This window comes from Enhydra lutris, unplaced genomic scaffold (genome assembly GCF_002288905.1).
Source record: "Enhydra lutris kenyoni isolate GAN:26980312 unplaced genomic scaffold, ASM228890v2 scaffoldscaffold39, whole genome shotgun sequence".
Lineage (NCBI taxonomy): Eukaryota > Metazoa > Chordata > Mammalia > Carnivora > Mustelidae > Enhydra > Enhydra lutris.
The window spans coordinates 9,082,797-9,098,631 of NW_019154123.1; the positions used below are offsets into that span (position 1 = coordinate 9,082,797).

General features: G+C 39.9%; 1 protein-coding gene across 2 annotated transcripts in view; it reads right to left on the reverse strand.

Annotated features, from left to right (window-relative positions):
* The window catches only part of LOC111155064 (lysine acetyltransferase 2B), a 101,666-nt gene that overhangs the window by 12,266 nt on the left and 73,565 nt on the right, over window positions 1-15,835 (reverse strand). For both annotated transcript variants that reach the window (XR_002641117.1, XM_022515096.1), the window contains exons 9-13: window positions 15,257-15,393; window positions 11,973-12,181; window positions 10,803-10,929; window positions 5,903-6,013; window positions 2,424-2,567 (exon numbers count right to left, since the gene is read on the reverse strand). Coding sequence is in view for 1 of the 2 variants with exons in the window: in XM_022515096.1 (XP_022370804.1) it covers window positions 2,424-2,567; window positions 5,903-6,013; window positions 10,803-10,929; window positions 11,973-12,181; window positions 15,257-15,393 (728 nt within the window). In the remaining variant the exon portion in view is untranslated. The remainder of the gene's footprint in view (window positions 1-2,423; window positions 2,568-5,902; window positions 6,014-10,802; window positions 10,930-11,972; window positions 12,182-15,256; window positions 15,394-15,835) is intronic.

Here is a 15,835-nt window from a genome sequence, read left to right on the forward strand (position 1 = left end):
TCCCCAAACACAAGATTTGGGGGAGCTCTTCCATCTTTAATACATCACCAAGTCTTAGCACGTGTTCTTACAAAGAAATCCCACTGGTTGGCGTCACCCTTACTTTGGATCCTCCAAACCCAGTCCCTTGTCACCTTACATTCGGATGAAGATTTGAGATGTATCCCTACATCCCAGCTCCACGACCCCCACACACATGCATATATACACTCAACTTTGCCTTCTCATGACCTAGTTATACTTTCTCAAACAGTGGCTGTTATCATGGGCACACCTAGGGTCCTAGCTGTGCATGTGCCCATGAATCTACTTACGCCGGACTCTGAATCTTTGCTCATGCTGATGGGATTCAGCAGACTCAAAACAGTTCAAAACATATTTCCGACAAAGACACCTCCGATGATATTAGGCCCCTGAAGGACCGCACCTTCCTCATGCCCTTGGAGTCAACACTCACGAAGTAGCCCTCAACTCCTACTCTGCTCCCCTGTCCCACTGCACTAGCTTTCCCTCTCCATCTCCACTAGACACAACCACAACTTATTCTGCTCATGCATGCTTTCAGGGGCCAGCAAAGCCCTCCATCTACTTACAACTTGTCTGCTACTACCATCAGTCCCTGTCTTCTGCAAGCGGGGGGGGGGGGGGGTTCACAAGTTGAAATAAAGATAGTTGTGAAATCATTCCAGTTCTGTGGAAGAAGACACTACATGAAATCCAGTATTTTATTATGGTGACTTCAAGTCTCTTTGAAAGAAACTAGGTTAATAGGTGCATCATCCACTCAGTGGCATGTGTTAGAGAAGGCTGGAGGCAAACAGGGAAGGGGAGGTGAGAGGGAGATGAGATCCAAGAGGGGAGGAGCAAAAGGAAGGGGAAGGAGCACTGTCTTCTAAAGGACTGAATGCTCTTGCTAGCTGTGTTCATGGCTTTCCCCTGTATGCACTAAGAGCCAAAAGATCCAGACTAGGTGAATCTGCAGGAGACTCCTGCTCTCTTCTTTCACCAGAGATGCATGGATGCTCCTCAGAGGAGGAAGGAGGGCCCAGCAGCTGACTGCCTGGTGATGGCTCTAGTTGGCCAGCAGTCCCTCATGCTGAATGGGGAGCTGCTGAATACAGACCTGCTCATTAAACCCCAAAGAGAACAATGAAGAAAGCTAGTTCTTTAGAAAGAGACAGAGAGAGGGGCCTGCTGTGCTTTTATTAACTCTCCAAGTACCCTATTTGGAATTTACTCTAAGGCTGGCATCTCTGAGCAAGAAACAACAAAGGTTGTTTTTATTTTCTTAAAAAAAAAAAAAAAAGCCAAAAATAGTGCCTTTTGCTCACATTCATAAAAACAAACCTGACCCACATTAAGTAAAAAAGGAAAATATTTCTTGAGCACCTACTATGCACCAAACACTGCATAAGGACTTTTATGTCTGTTATGTTGATGATATCTGACAAACAACCAAGAACTGGGATTAAGGGACATTAGTAGAAACCAGAAAACAAAGATGGGATTTAAGACAGATGCTTTTTCTAGTTACTTGCTAGAAAAAGAATGCACTAAAATGAGTAACCGGAGTATAAAGTGGAAATGATGAGGGATGACATAGCCACAAAGCCCATTTTTGAACGCCAATGAACTAGGGGGAGCGAGGAGGTGATCCTGGGCTTAACACAAAATTCGTTCATTTAATAAATGCACACTCCCCAATTATGCTCTTTTTATGGTATTTTCTTCTGTTTTGGACAAATGTAAAACTACCACATAGTCAAATCTCTCAACCCTTCCTCTAACTGTTTCTCTTTTAGTTCTTATGTATAAAAGACTTCACCCCAAAATGGGATAGCAAATCACTGAATTCCTACAAATACAGGCCTTCGAAATTCCCAATGTTAAAAAGAGAGATGGATATATGCTAAGATAAATGCCCATGTAAGATGAGGAGTAACAAAAATTCAAATAAGTGGATTAAACTAGTGGTAGTAAAGTTCAAAGAAGAAACTGAACACAGGCCAAAGTGGTCCTATTTGTACGTGGGTTGGGAGAGTGAGGTAGGAAATGGATAAAGACACCAAGCTAGAGGCTTAAAGCATCAGTAATGGCTTTTCAAGAAGAGTTTAGATAAGTGAAGAAGTCTGGGAAGGATGCATGAGGCTAAATGTAAAGGCCTTGAAGTCGAAGGTAAGATGTCATCATATTTTACAAGTTTTATATTTTATACCAATTTAACAAGTGTTGACCCTCTTAGGAACGGTGCCTAGAAAGGAAACAGATCAAGCGTCCCATCAAAGAAGAAATATGTACAAACCACAGCAAACCAAAATCATGATGACACACCATAGAGCCATCCACACAGAGCCCAGAGACACACAACTCACCCAACAAAGACCAGCCTGTAGAGAAGGAACAGGAGGCGGTCCCGTGCTTACCTCCTTTTGCTTCTTAATGATGACAGAAAATTCTGTGTATGGGATCCGTGGATTTAGCTCACATCCCATTAAAGTGGCCCCCTCATAATCCTTGATGTAGCCAACATATTTGGTTTTAGGTATTTTAATTTCTTTGGAGAAACCCTGCAATGCAAATAAATTCATTCATACAGCCACTGTGCAACAAATATCCACTGAGTGCAAACCGTATGGTAGGCAGCAAGATACACTTCTTTCAAGTTCTCATCCTATTACTCTGGAAAGGACTAGCATCCCCACTGTGGAGTTCAAAAACATCAAAAATCAAATTCCAAACAGGAAGCAAGACAACATAAAAAAAATAATCCTAGTAAAACACAAATTATACTAAACGGTTTTTTAACAGACCTAATATTAATGTTGAATTTTCCATTAAATTGAACATTCTCCCAATTCCTCTTCAATTCCATTAAACTGAAATTCTCCCAAATTGGGGAGGGGACCCCAGGATTCTCAAAAAATCAAAAAACCAATCTAAGTTCTAAAAGAAAAGCTTATCAAAAAATACAGTAATTAGGGGTACCTGCCTGTGTCAGTCAGTAGAGCATGTGACTTTTTCTTTTTAAGATTTTATTTATCTGAGGGTTAGGGAGAGCAGAGGCAGAGAGAGAGAGAAACCCAAGCAGACTCCATGCTGAGTGCACAGCTGCATGCAGAGCTCGATCTCACAGCCCTGAGATCATATCCTGGACTGAAACCAAGTGTGCCGCCCAGGCACCCTGGACCATGAGACTCTTGATCTTGGGGTTGTGAGTTGGAGCTCCACATTGGGTACAGTCATTACTTAATTACTTATTACCCTTTTCCTTTTTTCTTTCTTTTTTTTTTTTTTTTAGATTTTATTTATTTATTTGAGAGAGAAAGAAAGAGAGCACAAGTGGGGAGTGGGGAGGGGCAGAGGGAGAGGGAGAAGCAGACTCCTGCTGAGCAGGGAGCCTGACCAGGGTTTGAACCCAGGACCATGAGATCATGACCTGAGCTGAAGGCAGAGGCTTAACCGACTGAGCCACCCAGGTGCCCCCAAAATAAAATCTTTAAAATATACATATACAATAATTAGAACTTTAATGTTGATGAAATGAAACCCCTACTATATAGGCAAAAACTTCCAGACCATTGTAATGTGTAGCTGTGTCAGTGACATTTATCTGTAATATGTTCATTTATATACTTTAATCTGCAATAACCAAGTGCTACAGGATATATATTCATATATTTATATCATAAACATAATTTTCCTCACAATGCCTATTTCAGTTCTTTGCAGTGAATTACCTGGAATTCAGACTATCACAAAGACACTGCCTCCCTTTCAGCAAAATTTATTCTCCAAGCAATCATTACCATCATTCTCATAGAGGACTACAGACAAGTCATTTAAGAACCATGACTGGTATTTCAAGCTTTGCAATGCAGTTGCAGCCCAAGAAAGCTGATACTCAAGCCTTCAGTTAACAATCCCACTGAGTTCTCCCAAATGAGTTTTATTATAAAAGTCACAGACACAACCCAAAGAATGAGAAGAAAACAAATAGGAGATTAACTATCTGACATCAGAGGAAGAAAAGCTCTCTAATTACATGAGACTTATATAAAATAAAGAAGTCAACAGATTTTATGTAATGAAGTCTTTAAGAATTTGTATATCAAAAGTCACAAGCAATGTTGAAACAACTGACAAATGGGAGAAAAATAATAAGATGTTAATATCCTCATATACAAAGAGTCCTCTATGTGAAAATAAATATTTTAGTAGAAAAAGAGGCAAAATACAATTAACTGGCAATTCAAAAACAGAAAAAGAAATACAAAGGATCACTGAATAAGGAAAAACACATCAAACCTCACAATAATTAAATAAATATAAACAAAATATAAACATACGCAATTTATTATCTAGGAAAGGAGCAAAAAGAAAATGTTTTTCAATTATCAAACTTTTTCCTGAACCCCCTTCTATATTGCTGACAAGAACAGAAATTGTTACAGCATTTGGCAATGCATAACAAAACCTCAGATATATTTGGAAACAACTCTACTTCTAGACATTTATTCTAAGCAAACTTAACACAGATGAGAGTAACATACCTAGGAACACACACTTATAAATGTACATTTACATAGAACAAACACCTGAATGTCCTAAACACGTAGTATTGGTTTAATGAAGCATTTTCTAATTATACCATAAAATTTCAGAGAACCATCAAAAATAATATAAATATTGGGGCACCTCGGTGGCCCAGTTGGTTAAGTGACTGCCTTCAGCTCAGGTCATGATCCTGGAGTCCTGGGATGGAGTCCCACATCAGGCTCCCTGCTCAGCAGGGAGTCTGCTTCTCCCTCTGACCCTCCCTCTCCTCATGCTCTCTCTCTCTCATTCTCTCCATCAAATAAATAAAATCTTTTTTAAAATTGATATAAATATTAATAATCAGATTACGTGAAAAGGCAAGTAATTCAATTACATATAATAGGAGCCCAGTTTTATATTTATATACATATATACACATTAACACATACACAGAACAATTATTAGGAGGGCACCTATCAAAATAGTAACAGCAAATGTCTTTGGTGGTAGAATTACAATTGATTTTTCTTCATTCTACTTTACTATGCCTTCCAAAACTTCTACAGTAACTTTATATTACTTTTGTAGTTAGAAAAGTAAATGAAAATGTTTAGGAATTATAAAGCATTATTTAAAAAAATATGCAGCCAATGAATAATCTTTAAAAAGTTGAGCTGAAAACTTCTGGTAAGAAAGGACCAAGATGGCAGCCAAGCTCCTAGCCTGCTGTGTGCTGCCAAAAAAGGACTCTAAGAAGTCCTTCATAATATTCATAACTTTCTTTCTGCTGACATAAATGGAGGATTTCCACAGACTGAATCTATTTCTCTTATTCATGGAGAACTCTACTCACCTAGCCTTGGGAATTTCTCCTTAGCCTGGGGATACCATATTTTAGAATTCCACGATGCAATATTATACTTCATTTATAGATGGCGTTCATTCACTCACTCAACAAATCTCTCGTACTTACTGTGCTGGTTATAACCTCCACTAAAATCTGAAGCTTAGTCCTGGCTTAAGGATTAACAAGTAGTTGCATGTCCTTCTTATAAATAGAAAATGCTAGGGGGAAAAACTTCCTTAGATGAAGGCTACCTGAGTATATATTAAGAAAAGAAATGACAGGGCGCCTGGGTGGCTCAGTGGGTTAGGCCTCTGCCTTCGGCTCAGGTCATGATCTCAGGTCCTGGGATCAAGTTCTGCATCGAGCTCTGTGCTTGACGGGGAGCCTGCTTCCTCCTCTCTCTCTGTCTGCCTCTCTGCCTACTTGCGATCTCTCTCTGTCAAATAAATAAATAAAATCTTAAAAAAAAAAAAGAAAGAAAAGAAATGACAGAACAGGGTTGCACAGTGAAAAACTTACCTGTTTCTTGAAGTAACCAATGGCATATTCATCTGCATATGTGAGGAAGTTCAGGATATCATGTTTTATATGATATTCTTTCAAGTGATTCATCAGGTGTGTTCCATAGCCCTATGTGGAAGTTAGTAAACACCTAAATATATTCGATTCTGGAAAAAAGACAATCCATTCCTACAGATTCACTCAGAAGCACTGGCAAATTTAGGAATTGGTACTTTGATATATTTTATCAACATAATACTAACACACCCTTTCCTGCATTTCTGAACTTTGAAAACGACCCACAAAACCAATAAATTCAAAATCCTTGACCTGAGATACAATCATCAGTTTAAATACAAGTTTCTGGTTCTTTGGAAGTAACACACCAAGGCTGTAAGCTGTGGCTCAAACCTAAAGACTACTTGCTGAATGTTAACAAAGAAGCTTGGGGAGTTAACACTGATTATGATTTCTGCTTATCTTTAAAGTATTTGAGAACCTGCGATGCAAAGAGCTATGTAAATGAAAAGCTAATCTTTACTAGAATATTAACTAACCCAAGTGTTTCCTGAATGTATACAAATCAGCAACTCTTCCAAAGAAATGTATCATATCCCATACACAGGATTTTCATTTTTGTCTTATCAAACCTTTCCAAGCAAGGTCTATAAAATCCAGAGTCTCTAAGTGAGCCAGAGGACATAAGGAAGTAAATTAAAGACAGTGAGCAATGTTGAATAAATTAATGATAGAAATATGAAAAATATGAAAAAAAATATGCAAGTACCAGGTTTTTCAGTGAAGTACAAAGGTTAGAAAATATCTATAAATTTAAAGTGGCTGTTTTAGAACCTCATTAAAAGAGGTGAAAGTAAATCCAAGCATCCCAACACAAATACCTTCACATAAATATTTTAGAATTTGGTGACACACTTTTCTAAAGGACTCAAATGTGCTTACAGGTATGATCTCATGGAACTGCAATACCACAGGGGGAAAAGGATGTTTAGAAATCATTTGGTCTAAGTCTCTATTCCATGTGATGCTAGAAATCTTCTGCCATCTACCCTGAAAAGGTGAGCTGTCAGAAACCTCCAGCACAGGGACATCCCTTGGTCCTTAGGTAAACCAGGTCATCTTCAGTTGGGGAGTTCTTCCTAACGTTTATTTGAGATCTGACCCCTTGTTATTTCTACTTCTTGACCTTAGTTCTATTTTCAGAGGAACATTTCTTCAAGCCTTTAAAGACCATACTCTTTCATGCCCATCCCTACCTCCCAAACCCCACGTGAAGTATCATCAAGGTTTCCATCATTCCTTAAAAGGCATTGATTGGAAGACCCCTTACTAATCTAATCACTCTTTTCTGGGCTTTCTCCTGTATAACATTGCCCTTTGGAAGCCTGGAAGGACCAAACATAATAATTAGGGAATGATCTGCCTGGTAAATAGGAGAAGAGTATTACTACCTCTTTCCTCAAGAAATTCTTCTTCCACTGATGTTACCCAAGGACATTTTAGCTTTTCCCAAACATTTTACAATACTAATATATTTTAAATTTCAATACAACTTGAATAAAAAGAGGAACGAAATGTCTCCCTCCTTGAGGAGATGGTAAAATGGGGAAGATAAATACATAAATATGTAGTGAGAGTATAGAGCTGTGCTGTTCAATATGGTAGCCAGTAGCCACATGTGGTTTTTGAGCAACTAAAATGTGACTAGCCGAAACTGAGATGTACTAGAGTGTGTAAAATACACATCAGGAAAAAGAGGAAAAAAAAAACAACCCTCAATAACATTTTATCCTTATTACATGTTGAAATGACAATATTTTAGACACACTAAGTTAAATAAAAAATATCAAAATTAATTTCACCTGTTTCTTCTTACTTTTTAAACTATGGCTTCTAGAAATTTTACAATTATATATGTGGCTTGCATTTGAGACCCAATGCATATATCTATTGTGTTAATATAAAGTGATGCATTTGTATCTATAATACAGAAAAAGGCAGGGCGCCTCGGTGGCTCAGTCCACTAAGCGTCCAACTCTTGATTTCAGCTCAGGTCATAATCTGAGGGTTGTGAGCTCCAGCCCCATGACAGGCTACAAACTGAGCATGGACCAACATGGGGCTTGAATTCCTGATCCTGAGATCTGAAGTCAAGAGTCAGACCCTCAAACGACTGAGCTACCCAGACACCCCTTGTGGGCCTTTATTTTTAACTACCACCAAAGGAGTTTTTTTCCTAAATCCATCAAGCAATTTCAGTGTTTATTTAAATATTTATTATGATATTGGGGCACCTGGGTGTCTTAGTCAGTTAAGTGTCTAACTTCGGCTCAGGTTGGACTCCCCTCTCTGTGGGGAAGTCTGTTTGTCCCTCTCCCTCTGCCCCTCCTCCTCCCCCTGCTGATGCTGTCTCTCAGATAAATAAAATCTTTAAAAAAATATATGATATATAAATATTAGCTATGTAACTTTAAATCTGCACGATTTCAAATCCAAATAGTTCTTAGATGACAAGATAATTCTAAAACCAGGTGATGAGCTTTTCATGCAAATTCTGAAATGTCATCTTGTGTGTGCTTTGAGCAAGATAAATTTACATACAAATCTTATTTAAAGCATTCACAGGAATTTATATGTAAGCCTGCTTCTCTAAAATGAGTGAATGCAAATTTCAAAGTATCACTTAGCCAAGATTTTTAACATGGTAAATAAAAATCTAAAACCTCCACTTACAAAACTTGAGTTATTTTTCCAAATAGGTGCCACCAGCACTGCCTTTCATAACTTACCCATTCCACTCAATTGTGAAAGACTAGCATTCATTTTCTAGAAGAGACTAATCTTCATTTTCTAGAACTACAGTTTCTAATCATTTACAAAACGTGGCTTTTTTTTCTAGTTCTTCCTACTGAGTTTGTAATGTTTGGACACCTTCCTGCAAGTCTTTAGAAAATTACATGGTTTGGGAAAAAAATAAATTGCCCTTCTGGGAAGTAATAAGACAAAGCATCCAATTCATATTAAATACCTTTAGTTTCCCTCTGGTATCCCTAAAAGTGTCCAAGTCAACCTTAATCAACCTCTCCAAACAAGGTGCTTGGTTGGTGTAGCTTTCTCTAAAGACAAAAATTTTGTAATCTTTTTCTGAAATTATAAACCAAGGACATATGTGCCAGCAATCTCTCCCTATGAAAAAAGCCAAACAAATTTTCCTTCTAAGTAAGTTTCTGAACTCTGGATACTTGAATTGTTTCTCACTTTGACTAGGGAAAAAATTTTTTAAAGTGATAAGCATAGCAACAGCACCATCTAAAGACACACTGTCAGAATTTCTTGCAAAAGCGCCAGACACAGGTTTCAGGCAAACCTGGGCCCTCACCCTCCCAGGTCAGAATGATAGATGTATGACTGATGGGTTTTGTTTATCCTTTGATGCTTAGCACTCTGAGTCAAAGACAAAAAGGCCCACTTGTGCTTTGTGAGAAGAAATCACAGCAGCTCTAACAGGCTGGGTGGAACAAAGCTCTTAATGAAAACAAAAGTACCCACAGCACTGGCTTCAGCCCTCAAGCAGAGAAGGATTCCTTCCAGTGACTTCCTGTCGGTTTTTATAAATGGCACTGCTTCTTTGCAGCTGGAGAAGACAACCTTGTCCCTAGGCCTGCACTGCCCAATATGGGAGCATTGGTCACATGTGCCCAGCGGGCACCGGAAATATGGCTGGTCCAGACTGAGATGTGCTGCAGTGTAAAACACACCCTACATTCAGGGACTGAATACAAAACAATATAAAATGTCTCATCAGTAATTCTCTGTGCCATGAGTACCTGCCGGTGCAGGGACACCTCTCAAGATATGGTGGGTAAAATAAAATATGTTTTCAAAATTAACTTTGTGGTCTGTTTCCCTTTTTTTTTTTTTTTAATGTGGTTACTAGAAAACTTAAAATTACATGCATGGCTCACATTTGCATGTCGCATTTTATTTCATTAGGTTAACAGTGCCTTAGACTTTCCAGTCACTTTTCTCAGCAACTGCCTAACCCTGAGCTACTTATCTTTCCACCATTTGCCCTAGTTCTGCATGACCCTCTTTAGGGTTCCTAAAATACCAAACGAATAATAGTTTAAAGACACTTCCTGGTTCTGTTTTCCTGAGGGCAGCAGCAGAGCAGGACACAACAGACACTACACCGGAGGTCTTTCTGCAGACAGACAGTCTACACTTTATTCCAGTTCCAACACAACACCAGCTGCAGTTTCAGTGAAACAGCCTAACTCCGGGGATGAAGGGACCAGTGACAAGGACAATTGGGAGGGTCAATTAGACACACACACACACCAAAGAAACCCCACATTCCAAACCCTGCAGGAATACTTCTAAAACTGAGTCATAAATTTATTCAAATTTTCCATGACTTCCTTTACAGAATTTCTTTAGCCCTTGACCACCTTTAGGGACAAAGCCATAAGACTTCTTTCTTGAGTGTAATAACCCACATCTCACCATATCCTTTCTGGTGGTTCAGTGTCACCGGCTGTGTGTGTGCATGCGTGTGCACATGTAAGCTAACAACGAGCAGGGAGATTTATCTTCAAACCTCCCCTCACTTGTCATACACTATACTTCAGTTGCACTTGGGGCTGTGTGGGGTCCTTGTACCTTGCCCCAAGTCCCAACAAAGCCCTGGTAGAACCTGACCTGCTGGGATGTGGAACATTCGCTCTCTTCACACACATGCACAGACATCTGCAGCAAGAGAACTCTTCTCAGGAAGTCCTGAACTCCACTTCGAGCCTTCTGTGGATGTGGCACAGACAGACAGACCTGCCCAAACTCTGCAGCTTCAGTGAGAAGCACCATATTCTGCTTTTCTTCTAACACGTTGGGTCCCCCTTACCTTGACTTGCTCATTTGAGGTTACAGCACAGAAAACAATCTCTGTGAATCCTTGGGATGGGAACATGCGGAAACAGATACCACCAATAACACGGCCATCTTTAATTAGGGCAAGGGTTTTGTGTTTCCTGAAAGAATGAGATTATGGCAAAGTTTTACCTATTTTGGTTATACAAAAATACTTTTGCGGGGGGTTCCTTATTAATCAAACAGGAAAGGGAAGAGAGTGTTTTTCTTGAGTTTCTATGGAACCTTCCCTTATCTACACACTATCTAGGTAGAACCCTATTAATGTGCACTTTTTAGAGCAAGTTCACGGGCACAAGACTTCATTCATCAGGGCTTCCATCACAACAAAATGCCGGCCACCTAAGAAGGGTCTGAGGTTTATAAATAAAGAATAAGCTATGTGTGGAGGTGCTGACTTGTACTGGAATGGTGTTATGCTCAATGCCAAGGGACCCGCAGTGCAGGTTTGGAGGGAAAGCACTATCTCATGGACAAATGCAGGATATGTTTCTGAAGGGTTACTCTGACTCAAAAATATTACAGAAATATTATAGAAGAGAATACAAAATCCTCACATACAATTAACCAAACCCTGAATTATAGAATCCTGTCAGAACTTCTGTCTCAGGTGTCACTGCATTGTCACATTAAGAGATCACATTCCATATAGGCTGCTAGGCTATGTATGTTAAAGTACATTCAATTAGAGAACTTTAGGTTTTCTGTTATTTGGGTTTTATTTAAAGCAATGGATTTTCAAATGTACCTATCTGATAGCCCAATAATTTTCCCTAAATTAAGACCCAGCAACAGCAGTACCGACTTAAAATACCAATTTCAAGACTGTTTTGAGCATGGCAAAGTAGGACATCTACTTGGTGCTTATATTTCTTCACTGCTATAATGAATGAACCATAGGACAGTCACCAGCAACTTAAAATACAGAGCTTCATTTTATTAACAAAGAAATGTATGAATTGCTGAAAAATTCATCTGACTGCTTTTAGTCGTGGCAATTACCTTGATGTGGCTCTGTATTCCCCAGTGTGACAAGAGGCAGCAGGATTCGGAAGCTGACCCTGGCTTACTTCCACTATCTGAGTGGTTCCCCCTTCATTTAAAAAGTAAATAAGAAAGAAAGAAAGAGCCAAGTCCCACTTACGGGTCAAAGACAAGCCGTGTGATGTACTCTTTTGGCATCCGGGGCAGCTGGTGTGAGAACACGTTCTGGAGACCGACCAGCCACATTAGAATCTTCTTGTTGGGTTTCTGGTTCAGGGAATTGCCGACCACATGAAATTCAATCACACCCCTGCGCTCTTCCAGCCTTGCTGCCTCGTCCCTGGCTGAATGTGCTGACAGTAAATTGGTCTGCAGGAGACAGAAAAAATTATACACAACTCCTCTCTTAAGACAATGCGGATGGGACACCTCCATGCTTCTCTGATTTGTTCTAATAAGATACACATTTGTGAATTTTCAGGGACCCAAACAACATACACAAGTTATAAAACTGAAACGGAAACGGGAGATAAAGCATTTTGAGAGATGAGAGTATCATGTGTATACATGGATATTTGGCGTGGCTTAGGAGCCATCAAACTTTCCTGTAAAGGGCCATATAGTAAATATAAGGTCTCTGTGGCAACTAGTTAACCCTGCTGTAGTGTGAAAGCAGACATAGACATATATCAACGAATGGTGGCCGGGGAGGGGTTGCCTGAGTGGTTCAGTTGGTTAGGTGTCAAACTCTTGATTTGGGCTGTAAGATTGAGACCTGCAGAGGACTCCACACTCAGCAGGGAGTCAGCTTGGGGATTCTCTCCCTCTGCTCCTCCCCCCTACTTGTGTACCTTCTCTCTCTCTCATGAATAAATGAATGAATGAATGAATGAATGAATGAATAAATAAGTGTAGTAGAGCTCCAATAAAACATTTAAAAGGGGGAGGGGGTAGAGTGCCTGGGTGGCTCAATTGGTTACACAACTGCCCTTGGCTCAGGTCATGATCCTGGAGTCCTGGGATGGAGTCCCACATCAGGCTTCCTGCTCCGCAGGGGGTCTGCTTCTCCCTCTGACCCTCCCCCCTCTGGCCCTCCCCCATCTCATGCTCTCTCATTCTCTTTCTCTCAAATAAAGAAATAAAATCTTTTTTAACAAGGGGGGGGCAGGGGTTGAGCAGACCAGATTTGTCCTGTGTACGAACTCCTGGTTTGAGGAATCCCACCTGGCTAAGCTTTACGGGACCCTCAGGGTAACTGAGCCGCAAAATTCCCATCACAGTCCCAACAGTGGCAGTCACATTTATGGTGTTAGCACCTCTTTTTGGAGGACCGTGTTCTGTCTGAGGGTATCTGCCGTCCCACTCTCAGCTGCAGCTGGCAGCACAACCTTGTGCCAGCACCTTATTCTCCTGCTCTATTTAATCCACCCAGGGTATGCGGGGAAATGTTCAACAGTCCCCCAGGGAAGAAAAGCCCCAAATGGGAGCACTTGCTCATCCCACTGGTCTACACTGGCTGCCCAGGTGACCAGGGCAACTGTGGTCAATTTCAAGCTACCAACATATTTAACACTCAGCTCACAAAATTCTTGAAAATTTAACAACTGCCTGTGCAAGCCTGTACAAGCCAACCTCATTACACTATCAAATCTACCCAACAAATTTTGAAATGTGTGCTGACATCCATACTTCACAGCTGAAAAACCTGAACTAAACTAACCTGTGAAGTTACTAAACGCTTGAGAGACAAGCCCACAAAAGGTCTACAGTCTTAGACACCAGGACTGGATATCTACCAGGAAATGTGAGGAATAATCTTACAAAGAGGTCTTTCTCTTAAAACATTCTATTCTAGTTCTCTGACTTATCCTCAATACCATAAAATAAGTATCTCAGAAGCATGACAAATTAAAAACTGATGTAGCAGAGCCACACTAAAAAATTTTTAAAAGATACTTTACCAAATAATCTCCAAGCCAGTTCTTTACTTCCTGGAAGCTGTCAGATATGTCTTTTTTCTTTTTTTTTAAAGTAGGCTCCAAGCCCAGCATGGAGCCCAACACAGGGCTTGAACCCATGACCCTGGATCAAGAGTCAAGCGCTTAACTGACTGAACCACCCAGGAGCCCCAGAAATGTCTTAAACTGCCTTGGATGCAATGCAATAAAGGAGCTTTTACCAAAACTGCTTTACTTGAATCCAATCACGAGTAAATAGACAAATCCAAAGGGGTGCTTACATAAAACTAGTGAGCAGGACTCTTTTAACAATGGCACTGCCATTAAAAAAAAAAAAAAAAAAAAAAAAAAAGGACTGGGTAGCTGTTCTAGATTAAAGGAGACTAAAGAGATGAAGAGAAAGAACCTAAATGCAATTCATGATCCCTGCCTGATCCTTCAACAACAGGAACAAATGTTCTAAGGACATAATATGGTTAACAGTGGGGATTCAGATATGGGCTCTTTATACATTAGGCTAGGGGTCAGCAAACTTTCTTATAATGGGGCCAGATACAAGTATTTTAGGCTTTGCAGGTCATACATCACCTGTCTTAATTATTCAAATCTGCTCTTGTAGTGCAAGGAAGACATAAATAATGTTTCAATAATATTTTATTTACAAAAACAGCCAGTGGGCCAGATTTGGCTGTAGTTTGCAAATCCATGCATTAGAAAATATAACCTAGCTAAATTTTCTGATAGTGGTAACTACATGGTTACCTGGTACTACATGGTTACATGGTAATAATGTAAAAGAGTAGTCTTCATCTTAAGAAACAGGAAAATATAGAGGTGAAATGTTATGACATCTATACTGAATTCTGAAATGGTTCCAAATGGTTCATAGGAGAGAAAGACAGAGGTAATACAAATGCAACATGTTAACAGCTGGTGAATCTAAATAAAGAAACTATGGATCTCAGGGATGCCTGGGTGGCTCAGTCAGTTAAGCGCTGCCTTCGGCTCCTATCATGATCTCAGGGTCCTAGGATCAAGCCCAGCATCAGGCTCCCTGCTCAGTGGGAAGCCTGCCTCTCCCTCTCCCCCCAACAACTTGTGCTGTCATCTCTGTCTCTCTAATAAATAAATAAAATCTTAAACAAAACAAAACAAAACAAAAAAAACCATGGTTCTTTATCATGGAATGTTTCTAACATTTATGAGGATTTAAATATTTCAAGATTAAGAGATTAGGGAGGTGGGAGTGCCTTCAACTGTGTGGTATTATTAGTATGTTTCTCTGTAATGTGATATTTATCAAGGGAATCACCTCTCCACCAGCTTGTCTTGCCCTCCACACCATGAACAGCTGGTTAAACGCAAACCAGGATAGTGTAACACGCTCTCTCTCAATGATACCACCCCCGTTTCCAAGAGCTGGAGTGGCCAGGAAAACAAAAGGGGTCTACCAGGTGGATGGGCTGCTCTTGTTTACCCTGCTGACCTCTGGTCCAAGCATTGCTGCAGGGTCTGTGATGGTAGACATGACCTCGTCGATTAATTCCATTGGAATATCCCCCATAACTCGGGGCTTCTTGGCTTCCTCCAAGGCATGAGAGTCATTCATTTTCCTCTTTTCTCCTGTGATGATCAAAATAAAAGGGCAAACAATGGATGATCTTAAACACAAAGCAGGTAATACATGCCCACTAATCTAACTTTCTGTGAACACTGATGGGCATGGAAGTCACTCTCCATTTACCCAGGGAAGGGGCAACAGTGGAAGATGGGAAAGAAAAAGGAGGAGGTCACAGTAACTGCCAACCACAGATCCATTCTGAATATTTTCTATGATAATTTTTTTTATTTGCTGTATTAGTTATGAAGGCATGTATTTGCTCATATGCAAATGCAAGGGTGATTTCAATTATCATGATTACTAATCTCTACATTTAGTCCCTTTGTGGTCAAAGAACATGGTCCATATGGTAACAAAAAAACAAAAATTTTTGAATCTTACTTGAGAATGTAAAATACTACCAATTATTTGTAAATGTGTTGTGTCTTCTTGAAAATAGTGTGA